General features: G+C 42.2%; 1 protein-coding gene across 4 annotated transcripts in view; it reads left to right on the top strand.

Annotated features, from left to right (window-relative positions):
- scaper (S-phase cyclin A-associated protein in the ER) overlaps positions 1-12,711 on the top strand; it is a 60,680-nt gene that overhangs the window by 47,013 nt on the left and 956 nt on the right. For all 4 annotated transcript variants that reach the window (XM_030053574.1, XM_030053573.1, XM_030053571.1 and 1 more), the window contains 5 exons: positions 167-322; positions 2,615-2,852; positions 5,090-5,239; positions 11,507-11,698; positions 12,423-12,471. In XM_030053574.1, the coding sequence (XP_029909434.1) occupies positions 167-322; positions 2,615-2,852; positions 5,090-5,239; positions 11,507-11,698; positions 12,423-12,471 (785 nt within the window). The remainder of the gene's footprint in view (positions 1-166; positions 323-2,614; positions 2,853-5,089; positions 5,240-11,506; positions 11,699-12,422; positions 12,472-12,711) is intronic.

Here is a 12,711-nt window from a genome sequence, read left to right as displayed (position 1 = left end):
AGGTATGCACAGTAAAGGCCTTTGTCCAAATGAGTTTTTTTTTTTTTTTTTTTTTAACAGACTGGTGAAATGTTTCATTTTGTAAAATTTCTGTTTAAATGTTTGATTGAACATTGAGAAAGCAGTAAAAATCACTGTAAATGTGCTCTTCTTTTGTTTCCTCCAGCTATGTAGTGAACATGGGTTTGATTGACAAGCTGTATGGGTGCTTCCTGTCAGTCCAAGGTCCTGTAGACGAGTGTCCCAAGATGTCTGCCTTTCTTCAGCAGGCCTCAGCTCTGCTGCATAGCATATGTAAGCTGTGCTTCGTTGTGACTGGACGGTGAGCATGTCTCTTTCTCTGTTACCCACCTTAGACATTCCTGCAATCTGTTGATCCCTCTCTTACACAGACACACACGCTTTGGTGTGTCTAATGAAAGAGAGTGAGTCACTGTCAGTACTTTTAATGTCAGGGGCTCCCATAAAGACGGGGCCCATGGTTCCTCAAACAAAGACTGCGGTTGCTCTGCAATCAGCCAGCAGGTCGTTTCCTCCAGTCAGCTAACTGGCTAAAGCCATCGTTACTGAATATAGAGATAGGCATCTACTTGACCCCAGCACTCTGTCACTCACCATAAACCTTAGCCTGCAGCGCGGGGGGAGCCCACCCACATGTGCTAGGGTGACCTCCACTCAGAGAGGTTCAGTGGCACCGCTGACAGAGGCTAAGCACACAGTCACACTGAGCGACATCCGCACCACAATTTCTCACTCAAAAGGAAAAGAAATGCTGACCTTGATAGCATGGCCAGATGTGTTTGTTGTCGTAGGTAGACACTTAAAAGAGAATTAAAATGAGCCATTGGTGGTTTTTTTTTTTACATCTTTCCTTTTATTCTGTATTTGTAAGACTTCATCAGTGTAACAGACACAAATTCGATCCACAGAAGGTTTTTTTCATACCCACCTTACCTTTTACACTATACTGGCAGTACATTACATTACATCAAGATCCTGTGACTGTTTTCACTGTCCAGTCTGTGTCACCCAGTGCATTACTGTACCCTGCCAGCTGCTAGGTGCCGCTGCGACAATGACCAGCTGCTTTACACCGGCGTGGCACAGGACAGCTAGTCCTGTGTGTGTCATTGAATATCTGTGAGAAAACACGGTGTCAGACCTTGTAGGTTTAATGAGCACACTGTTTTGTGTTATTATCAATACTCAGATAATCCAGCCAACCAGCCCTGTTCTGCCAGCGTTCTCTCCCCGTCATATGTGAGAATGCTCAGTGGGGTTGTGGAATATTTTGACCATGCCAGTTGCTGTGTCAGGGGATTATAATGGCATTAGGAGACTGTGTTCCTGCCGAGCAGCACATTTCCACGCAGAGCCTGTTGGCTAACATCAAGTATCAGCATGCACCGTGGGTTCCATCCAGAGGTCACACAGCCCCCGTTCTATATGGCTGCAAATCATAGCTCATGCTGCTGCAGAGGTCTTAAATTATCTGTCTGTGCTAGATACTGGATTTCCAGCAGGGTGTCCTTTGCATTGCACCTGAAAAAAAATCCTCTCTTTGAATTCTAATTCAGTGGTGTCTCAGTTTTATAAAATTGTCAGGTAAACTGCAATGTAAAGTCCCCTAATGTTTCACTGTGCAACCCAGTGAGCTTCAGAAGCAAATTGTAGTAACTCAAAATTAGTTATTTTCAATGATAATTTGTAATTCATTTCAAAATAACAATGAATATCTGAAATCCCTCACACTAATGTCAAGCAGGTTGAAGTTTCTCTTTGAAGCGTTCCTTTGCCCATATTGTCAAGCTTATATTCAAGAATATGTTTGCATATCCTCTTTCCAATCAGTATTATCCCAAGCTGTAGTCTCAACTCTGATGTGCACCGACATGATGATGTTACCAATCCCTTAACCAACAGGGTGGGAGCGTGTAGCCAAAAAAACGCATCATCTTCAATCGCATCAGGTGGGCTTTGATTAAATGTGCAGGAGTAGTCAGCACCTTGTCAGGCAGCTCAGTTCAGTCTGCCAGCATGGAGTCTTCGCCACGAGCTTCACGTCATTGCGTTACTATGGTTATTGTACCCAGAGTGGAGGAGCAGAGGCTAAACTGTCTTGCAGGGCCCACTCTTCAGCTACAACCAAACTCTCACCCAGCAAATCTCTCTAGCTAAGTCACTTAATACGGCAGGTATGTAGCGCTAACAGCACAGTATGGCTGTCTAAAGGAAAAGTCTTGTCTTGGCCCTTGTCTAGCAAGTAAATCTAGAAGCCAAAGAGGTCTAAGCTGTTATTTGTGCCCTCACTCCCGGGCCATCTCTGTGAAGAAAACAGCCATCACCCTCTCAGGTTGAGTGCCTTTTGTCTGCATGACAGAGCTCTTCAGTTCACAGTGGCTGTGTATGCAAAGTCTCTTACCACAGACTTATATAATGGGCAGGGACGGGTCTTGGCAGTACATGTACATGTAAATAAAATGTGTTTGATTCAGGTTCCACTATGTCTCTGTACGCTTGTCAGTATTCTCTTCCAAATTGATTGGTCTTGTTTTTTGTTCAATTAAATCTCATTTGGATGACAACACATTTATTTTCCCTCTCTCTCCCCCAGTGCTCCCAGTATATTTGACAATAAGCGCCAGGACCCAACTGGACTGACAGCCCTGCTGCAGTCCACAGACCTGGTGGGAGTGGTGCACACCCTGTATTGTATCCTGCTGCACAGCTCCCTGCCAGAGTCTGCTGCCCAGAGTCCTCAGGAACCCTATGCCCCTGGGGTCATCCAGGTCGCTCTGCAAGGCATTCGCTTCCTCAACAGTTTTGCCCTGCTTGACCTCTCTGCCTTCCAGGTACCAAACATGAACTCTTATTCCATTCACATCCTTTTTTTTTTTCAAATTGATATCAAATTCCTTATAGGTCCCACAAATCACCATGTTTAGGATGAACAGGAAATCAGCATGCAGTCCTGTCTGATACTGATGTTTTCTATTCCTATATCATGCTGATGCTCTGAATGACTGAATGGGTTGTAATATTGTTTTCATTTTATGCGCAACAGGATGAATGAACTGTTATCTTGGGTGTTTGAATAAACGCTAAACAGTAAAAAGAGCAATTAAACGGCCTTGACACTGAATCCCTGTTTAATGTATCACTGTTTGAATGGCTACCAAACTTATATCACAGCAGACTTACTTTAACCCTCCTATTATGTTTGGGGTCAATTTGACCCCAACCAATGTTTAACATCTCTAAATGAATGATTAACATCATTTTTTTTTGCTTCATATTTAATGTGTGTTCCTAATGTAATGGGCACTACCGGGTAAAGATGAAATTGACATGATAATATGTTTTCAATGTCCTATTCACACTTTGTAATGCATTGGTTATAAATAACAAAAATCTGTACTTAGAAATGATATAAAGCCACTAAAACACCAAAAATTACTATTTCTTTCCAATTTTAGGTCAATCAGTGAGATTTTATGGTGATTTGCATATTTTTCCTTTGTCGCATAATAGGAATACTGGATGTATAAGTGGGGGTGGGGTGGAGTTATGTTTTCTTTAAAGGGCTGTTTAGGTCGTCAAAAAAGAAACATCAAGTACCTGACACATAAACTTTGATAACAATTTTAGTTATAATAATTTTGCGGAAGTTTAAACTGCAGGGGTCAAATTGACCCCTGCTGTTCAAAAATGTGAACATAACAGGAGGGTTAAAGATGGCCATAAATATTTCTGTTGTCCCTCCTGTGTGCTTATGATCAGATGGATGCTAGCTCCTTTGTTAGGAGCTATTAGAAGAGGAGTTGTTCTCCTTGGGATATGGCTGACCTGGGGACATAAACATGGATGCCCCTTGACCCCAGGTCTGTTGTTAGAGTTGAATAGAGCCCAGTGGGTTAGCAGTTTGTGTGGACCGGGAGTGATTAGCACTGTACCCAGGACCGTACATTACCCATGAGGAGAGGGCGACAGCTTCACTGTGCTAAGTCAGAGCATAGACAGAAAGGCGTGAGAGGAAGTGAGAATGTTATTAATTATTTTAATGTCTCCCAATAATTACTTTGAAGCAGCTTCCACCCGCTAACCCACCACACTTAGGCTATTCAAAACAGCTGGAGGTCAAAGGATTTCACTGCCTGAGTTTTATGAACATTTTAAGTAATGTTTCTTTTTGGCTGAGAGTTGTAATCACCTTGTGTTTCACATTACCTCACAGCACCTTCTAATATGTATTGCAGTAGATGGCGAGGTGATCAGAATGCAAGCTCACTCTTCAGCAGCATCAATTACCAATAATGGGTTTCGAGGGAAATTTCCGATGTGATAATGCAGTATAAATAACTGGGATTTTGCAGTGCTGCCCTTTTAGTTTCTCACAGGCTTTTCACATGCTCATTAATTTTCTCCCCAAAGCCCTGAATAACTTTGCTTTGTGATGTTGGTATCATCAGCAAAAAAATGAAGTCGTTCATAATATTCATTGACCAATATTGGAATGTTTGTCTGCTATTGCTTTTCTTCACCTCAACCGTTCTCATTAATTGTAACATGGTGCACATGAGTTTGATGGATATATTGCCAGTTTGCATAGGTCATCAGGCTTAAAAATAGCAGCAAACTTGTCGTGTAATGTTTTTATTGAAGTGTTTACTTGCAATGCTATGGCACCCGACTGTCCAGTGAATTTGTGATGGGCTTATAGTGCTCTGTCACACTGACATGTTTAGTAAATACTGTCTGTAGGCTTCTGCTTACGTCTCTGAGCAGGACCATTTTTTTTCATGGTTATAGTGGGACCCGTCCACCTCCATTTGGGTCACTCATACTGTAACAAGATATCAGTTCCCACTGGCAAAGCATACAATTCCCATCCATCGCTTTTAATAAAACAAATCCTGCCTTTAATTATTTTGCATTGTTGTCGTGTTGTACTCTCCTTAACTACGGTTCTAAGTAGCTTATGCTTAATTTAACGAGATCATAATCAGTTAATTTAAATCAATTTTTGAATTAAACTGAAGGCCCGAGGTCCTGTTGTACACATTGATGTGATTTGTCTGTGTTGTTTCAGTCTGTTCTCGGAGCTGAGGGCCTGTCTCTAGCTTTCCGTCACATTGTCAGCTCCCTGCTCTGGTACTGTACCCAGCATTCCTCTGAAGAGCTGCTGCACGAGGTCATCATCTGTGTGGGCTACTTCACCGTTAATCACCCTGACAACCAGGTAAACCAGTTTGAACCTGCACTGACTTTGCAAAATTGAAACATGTCTGGTTAAAAGAACAATAAGCCATTATCAACATTTATCGCTTTTTCTGGTACTTTTTTTTTTATGTCTTTATGCCGGTGACAACCAGTGGCTGGAGGCATTATGTTTTCAGGTTCTGCACAAACCACTTGGACTTCAGGATGAATCAATTAGACTTTGGTGGTCAGAGGTTGTTTTTTTCTTTATACCATAACTCAGGAATTCATATGCTAATTATGACAAAGTTTAACACAAATGTGTACGAGGATAAAATGATAATGTGATGACATTTTATATCCAAAAGGTCAAGTATGAATTTCATTGTGACGTCATTATCTTCTGCAAATACATTTTTCTGGCCATCATTCAATGCCATAACTCAGCGTTTTAACTTCACCTCCTCTCCGTGTATGACAACCAGGACAGGGGCCTCATGTTCCTCTGGTTGTCCACCACAACCTCATTGGTTTTCTTGATATTGAGCTTCAGGTGATTATCGTTGCATCATGTGATGAAGCTCTCTTATCAGTCCTCTGTACTCCTCTGTAAAAATAGTGTAAAAGTGCAGACAGCATGTTTCTCACTGGAAATTATTCACTGGAATCATAGATATCAATACGGTGATAACTTCCATTTTGCTTAATACGATGCTTAATACCTTTTGTTAAATTCCTCCAACGTCTTCACTACAAATATTATGCAAGTCTGGACCAACATAAACTGCTACTTGACTGGTTGGTGGAGGCATCCAACTACAAGGTGGTATTTCTCTTTTTTTCAGTTGCAAAAAGCCATTTTAAATTGGTGCATCCCAGTAATATCATCTTACCATTGTTCTGCTCATGTATTATTTGTCAGAAAGAGGGTGTAGTTTTTGTCGTTGCTATTATTGTAACAAAAGGCACCTGTTTAAAGATTCATGCCTTGGCACCTTTCTGCTTTTAGTCTGTGTGTCGCCTATTGTCCCTGAGAGTGACCCATTGTTCCCTCCTGGTAAAGCTGGGCCATGTGCAGGCCCAAGTGTTACATCTACTTAGGGGGCTCTGTGGAAATGAGCAGGATGTGATGGAGCAGACTTGGCTGCTGTGTAATTGGCTGTCATGCATGGCCCGTCTACTGGGCCCCTGCTTAGCTGTGCTACAGTTGGCTGGGCTTTGATTATGTCAAGCCTGACCCACACAGGCGGCAGCCAAAGCTTGAGTCTCAAACCTCCACTACGTCAGTCATGTCCTCACAGCTGCAGTCTACCCTCATCCCAACAATTTATAGGCTGATTACTGTTTCTAATTTGCCAGATTTTTTTGTTCTAATTAAAGGATCCACCTCCACTTTATGGCAGTTCAGCTCTCCTCCTAACCTCCTAACCAATTTAATTATTCTGATGTGCAGAATTAGCATTTGTTGGTCATTGGAGATCTAATTTGCATATTATATTGGATAATTGAATGAGGACTGATTATTGAATTAAAGGGGTGACAGATGAGTCGCCTTTGTACACTCACAGAAAAGTTAACAGTGTAGCCACGTTTGACTACATCTGGCTTTTTTTTTTTTTTTCATTTGCTAATTTGAATTTGCCCAATGCAATGATCTGTCATTCCTTGGCAACCTGGGCACTGCAAACGGGAAAGGTCCTCTACCCTAATGAAAAAGCTCTCTTACCCTGTTTTCAGGTTTATGAATTTAGAAAAAAAAATACACATGTATTATAAAGTATAGATGAATCAGGAAACAAGATCCCACACAATCTCCATACACAAAGTTGATACTTGCCAGTGGTCCGGTTCCTGGAATATGTCCATGCAGTTCCGCACAAAGATGGATGGCGCTAAGGAGAATATTTAGAGCAGCTTGAGCTTTTCTCAAGCTAATGTAAGCATTGGCAGAACACAAAAGCAGCCCGACCCAAGGCCCATGCGGTCTCAGAGACTGCTGATTCACTGTCGGCTCACCAGCTTTTGTTTATAAATGTGCTCTAGAAATAAGGCTGCTCATAAAAAGCAGAACTTTGAAGCAGCACTACATGTAGTGATGTATTCCCTCTGTTCTGGGGGCATGAATAATTCACCTTGTCATACAAAAAGCCATTGGGAGAGTGACATATGTAGTCTTGTGTGTTTTTCAAGTGTGGCGCTGCTCATGGGGGCCATTGAGCCTTGTTAGCCATATGTTTCATTGTCTGTTAGGTCGGTCAATAGAGACTGTTTCACACAAAAAAAAGCAGGCAAATGAAACCTCTTCTTTCACTGACTTGTTACTGTACATCATTTTCTCCAAAAGATGTACCGGTAATCTCCCTTGTCTTGCGGCTCTTAAATACGGTGATTCATTTGTGAATCATCCATGGTGATGATCTGTAGATTCTTTGAGCTGACGGAACTGTAATTGTAAACTGTTGACATGTTAACCCACCCAACTCCCGCTTACTTTCTAAAAAGGCACTAGCAATCTGACTGGAGTGGAGAGGTCTTAAGAAAACTTTGCTTTCTCGATAAATGGAAAATGGCCACACACACACACACACACACAAGCACTGTGAGCTGAACATGCACGCGCACAGAGGTATTCAAGCAGATCCTGTTTCAGGTAGAGTATGGAAAATTTCTAATGTAATGGGATAATTACATTTTCCCTAGATTGACTCCTGAGATTAACTGCTGAATTCCTCCTCACTTTGCTATATTTCGGCAAAATGTTTTCTTCATACTAGAGGGGCTCCCACGATCTGTGAATTGTCTCTAGACTGAACATCCCATACACACATTTCCACAGCACAGTGTTATCTGTGGGGTCATTCCTTTCCTTCCCATTCTCTATGAGGGCGTTTCCTCTGCCCTGCAGGCCTAAGCCAAGCTCTAGGCCTGTAATTCCTGTTAACCTGATGTTGAAACGCTCCCTTCAACAGTCCATTACTGCCAAGACAACCAAGCCCTCACTGCCTCCAGGGTAAGTGTGGCTCGTGCAGACCATAGGGAGCCAACGCTGGGGAATGCACACTCTGTATCACCCAGCAGAGTAAACAGAGTTAGAGAGAGACAGACAGACACACTCTCGGCTAACTGGCAGGAGAGGACTTGATTGTTAGCCCGGTAGATGATTTACACTCTCCTTCTAGGGTGAACACAGGTCCAACTGACTTAAGTGAAGTTGAGGACATTTTTATCCCCGTAAACCTTTCAGTGAGGAGTTTCCATTTGTCTATAATACCATCGTCAGGATAGTTTCAGAGCAGAACTATCAGCAGTAGGATCTAGGATGGAATGACAGTGTCAGCTCATAGAGATAAATAAAGAGTTATTAGGCTTTATTGTGTAAACACCAGGTTTTATGGGTTCTTAAAATAACTGACAATTGCCTTAAAAGTCAAGTTGGGGTGTCTGTGTCAATGTCTGCATTGCCAGCATCCAATTGTTCCAAGGCAATTTATCCACCATGTAGTGCACGCCTCCGTAAAGGATTGTAAATGCCGTAAGGTGGATCTTAAGAGGTATTTGACCAACTTTTCTGTGCGTGGACTGTGGTGTCTGCTGGTGTGCTGTGCCTGTCTTATCAGTAAGGCAGTTCCACTGTGATGGATCTGGTTTATATTGTGGATTCAAGTGTCAGATATATAGCCCTATTCTGATGCTGGTTCCTCCTGAGGTGTTTGGACCGTCTAGACATGAGGATGAATAGAGATTCCCCCAGGTGTTGGTGATTGTCACCCTTCTTAAGTTCTTATGTATGCACCACATCACAAATCATTTGTATTGTTCAGGATTTACAGTGGATCTGCAGAGTCTCATCTGACAGTGCTGGTGCGTCATCCATAGGTTAATTGTACTATTTAACATTTATGCCTCGTTGTGTGTCCAAATAAGGCCTGGTTTCTTTAGTCTTCTGTTCTTAAACCTTTTTTTTTTTTTTACCTTAGTGTCTGTTCTAACATTGTGGTTTTCCCGGGAATTTGTTTGCGTTTCAGAACATTAACTTTACACACTCTTTGTTGTCATTGTGGACAGTGAGGAAGTTATGTAATGGAAGCGTCATAAAAACACAGCCCTGTTTGCCTGGTCTCTGAATTTAAGAAAGAACAGAACACCCAGACACTTGAGTTTTTACGGGGTCTGTGTTATTCGGGTCTGATGCATGGGTTCAGATGCTTATTTCTCCTTTTATGATGTCAGGGTTTGAAGAGATACTTCAGTTGAACGAGGAGAAATAATGCTAAGGCATAATCCTTGTTGTCTTTGAGCACTGGTGTTGCTTTTCACCTGGGAGAGGCCTGGAAAGTTGGCAGTGGACTTGGTTTCTTTGTAACCCCTAGTCCAGCGCTGCCACCAGGCTTTGTTTTATGTCTTTCTGCATCAGGCACTTGAGGGTGGACAATTTGTTTAGGCAGCTGAAGATGGAACTCTGCATAGTGGAGGATTATGAGATTGCTGGATGATTTGTGGGTAGGGATCTCCTCAGAGCCTCAGCTCAAACACCCAACACTTACTTGGGTGTTAAATTATTATACCTAAACCATAAATGTTCTGGATTATAATATTCATGCAGCACATGGACGCACAAGAGCATTTTTTTTTCTTTTTCTGCTGAACTATGATTTTGCCTCTCCTGTATTCAGTAGCCTAAATTTATGACCATCCATTGCCAGTTTGTCTTTGGGCAGTGTTGCAATGGAGATGATAAATATGATGATCAAGGATTTATTGAAAAGTATTATGAAAATGCCGAAACTTTGTGCGCTGAAAATAAGCAGCTCTACTTTTGAAAACAACCAGAGCCTTAGGTTTTTTCCCCTTCCCTCTCTGGCTGAATTTGCCAAGTTAGTCCAACATTCCTTTGTGAAAAAAACACTTTTTGGGTCACTTAAACGAGGATGATTTTGCTTGCTTTTAAGAGTGCAAGCATATTCAGATAGTATAGGCTGATCCTTGTAATGTACAAATGACTATTTCTTCAGTGCTGTAAACAAGCTATAATACAGAACAAAGCAAAAATATATGTGACCGTGATTTCAAATATTGAACTAGCTGGGCTGTGTTTGTTTCATTTTTCTTGAGATTAAAAAATGAAAATGTCATTTGCAAATGAACAAAAACTCATTTCTCCTCATACTTTAGGCATCCATACTGCATTCAGATATTAATTTGCTCAGCCCAGGTTCAATAAATTGTATGACCTGGCTAATGTGTATTCTTTAAACAAATAATAATAGGAAATGACACAGCCCTTTGAACGCGGCTGTAGAAGGCAGCTCTGAGAAGCTTCACCTTGAACTGATAAAAGCAATGAATTATCGCTTTGTTTATCTTGCTGTTAAAACCCGGAGTGCATTATCAAAGGAGAACGCACTGGAAGAGTATTACGAAGTGTATTTTTAAAATCTTGTAAATCCTGTAAATTTATGTTACCGTGTCTGGGGGACCTCACCTTTTCCTTCTGGTTTCCATTGGGGTTGAGCCCCAGCCCCGTTGTCTGTACCTGTAAAGCAGTGGGGTGTTTTTTCAGCCAGGATTTACTGTGCTGACCCCCTGGCTCTCAAAGGAGCGCTGATGGTCTTCCCAGACTCAGGGGAGATGCCCAGAGCATTAGGCCGGGACCCTTGCCTTTGGACCAGTTCCCCCTCTAATCAAATGAGGCTGGGAGTGATTTGGTTTTAATATTGGTGGCCCGGATGTGATGGTGCGTGATTGACGGGCTGTGGTGAGGGAGAGCAGGATGTCGGCCGGGTGAAAATTCCATTAATGGTATTGCTCATTTCTTAAAGTGGGGGTGGCCATGCAATGGTGGAGGTTCACCCTGCCTTTCACCCGTGACCCCACCCCTTTGCGCCCCTGTTGCACTGTGAGTGCCCTCTCAACCTGATCTGCACTCCTGTTTGACAGGAATAGGCTTTTGCACTGAGTCTGACTCCACATCTCAGTGGCACTTGCAAAATGTAACAGTGAAGTTTTAACTGTTGTTGTAATGACATCGAAGCACTCTCATTTCATATTTCTCATTTACCCCCAGCTCTGCAATTGCTGGTTTTACAAAGGAAGAACAAAACATCCCATCATTGTGTTTTATAGCCTGTAATTGTGCAGTGGGAGGCTGTGCCCTCCAGTTCTCCTCCTAATGGCTGTTTGTGTGTTGTTTTAGTGGCAGATTTACATGTGGGAGGGGTGCAGGGCGGTGATTTACAACCAGTCCTGCCACTGACTGGCTGCCTGGCTGGCTGAGTGACTGACTGGCCCTGCTCCGTGTGTGTTCCAGGTGATAGTGCAGTCTGGCCGCCAGCCCAGCGTGCTGCAGAAACTGTGTCAGCTGCCCTTCCAGTACTTCAGCCACCCGCGCCTCATCAGAGTGCTCTTCCCCTCCCTCATCTCGGCCTGCTATAACAACCCACAGAACAAGGTCATTCTGCAGCAGGAGATGAGCTGTGTGCTGCTAGCTACATTCATTCAGGTAAATCTGGGAACATGTTTACACATGTATGCATGCAAACACCTTCACACAAACACACAGTCACTGAACAATTCAATGATTTGTAAATAAAATATCCCAGAACTATGAATTTCAGCACAGTTTTCACATTATGGATTAGAAACTTCTCCATCCTCTGCAATAGCTGATATCCACGTGTTCATCTCATCCCTGGTGAATGTATGAAATAACAGCAAGGCTTCACAAACAATAGATGGTGTCCTCCACAATGGATTTACCTGCCGCTGGTTCAGCTCCCTGTAAACAGCTTGTCTCCGTCATCTCCCTCTGACAACAGGCCTCTCACTGTTCTGTAGCCACCACTGTTTAGACTCAGATTAACTTTCATTCAGTGGGGAGACGAGCCATTGTCATTTCTTTCAAACAAAGCAATAATGCATGGCGTCTCGCCCTGATGCCCTCGTTGTTAACCTCAAGAGCATTCCTTGGAGTGAAACGGTTTGATCTGAAATGATTCCTCATCCTCCCCGTGTATACAAAACATAGTTTTTGTAACTACAAGGGAGATTTTTTTGTTGTTGCTATTTTAAAAGCTGGAAAATTCTGCTGACATATGTTTGTCTTTGCTGTAAGGCTGCATTATTTAGTTGTTTTTGCAGTGAGGCAAATGAGATTATACACCCACACACACACTCAGGTCTTCTATGTAGAAGGCACTAACTGTTCCTTTTCATATTTCACCCAGGACTGTGCCTCAAGTGAGAAAGATCCAGACAATAAAGCAAAGCAAGGAGGTGAGTTACTGAACTGTGAACCATGAAAAAAAATGGATGATTTTATATTTTGAATATTTTTAACTTTATAAGTTGCACTGGCTTAAAAAAGCTTATACCTCACCTAAATAAAAGTATTTTAACTGCTAATTCCTCTTATATTTTTAACACCATTTCAACAAAATATAATGTGACCCGTAAATAATGCACTGGAGTATTATGTGCCAACATGTAATGAAGAATTCCTTACAGCATATAAAT

Source organism: Myripristis murdjan, chromosome 6, assembly GCF_902150065.1.
Source record: "Myripristis murdjan chromosome 6, fMyrMur1.1, whole genome shotgun sequence".
NCBI lineage: Eukaryota > Metazoa > Chordata > Actinopteri > Holocentriformes > Holocentridae > Myripristis > Myripristis murdjan.
Note: the sequence above shows the minus strand (reverse complement) of the source record. Positions and strands in the feature narration are given on the sequence as shown.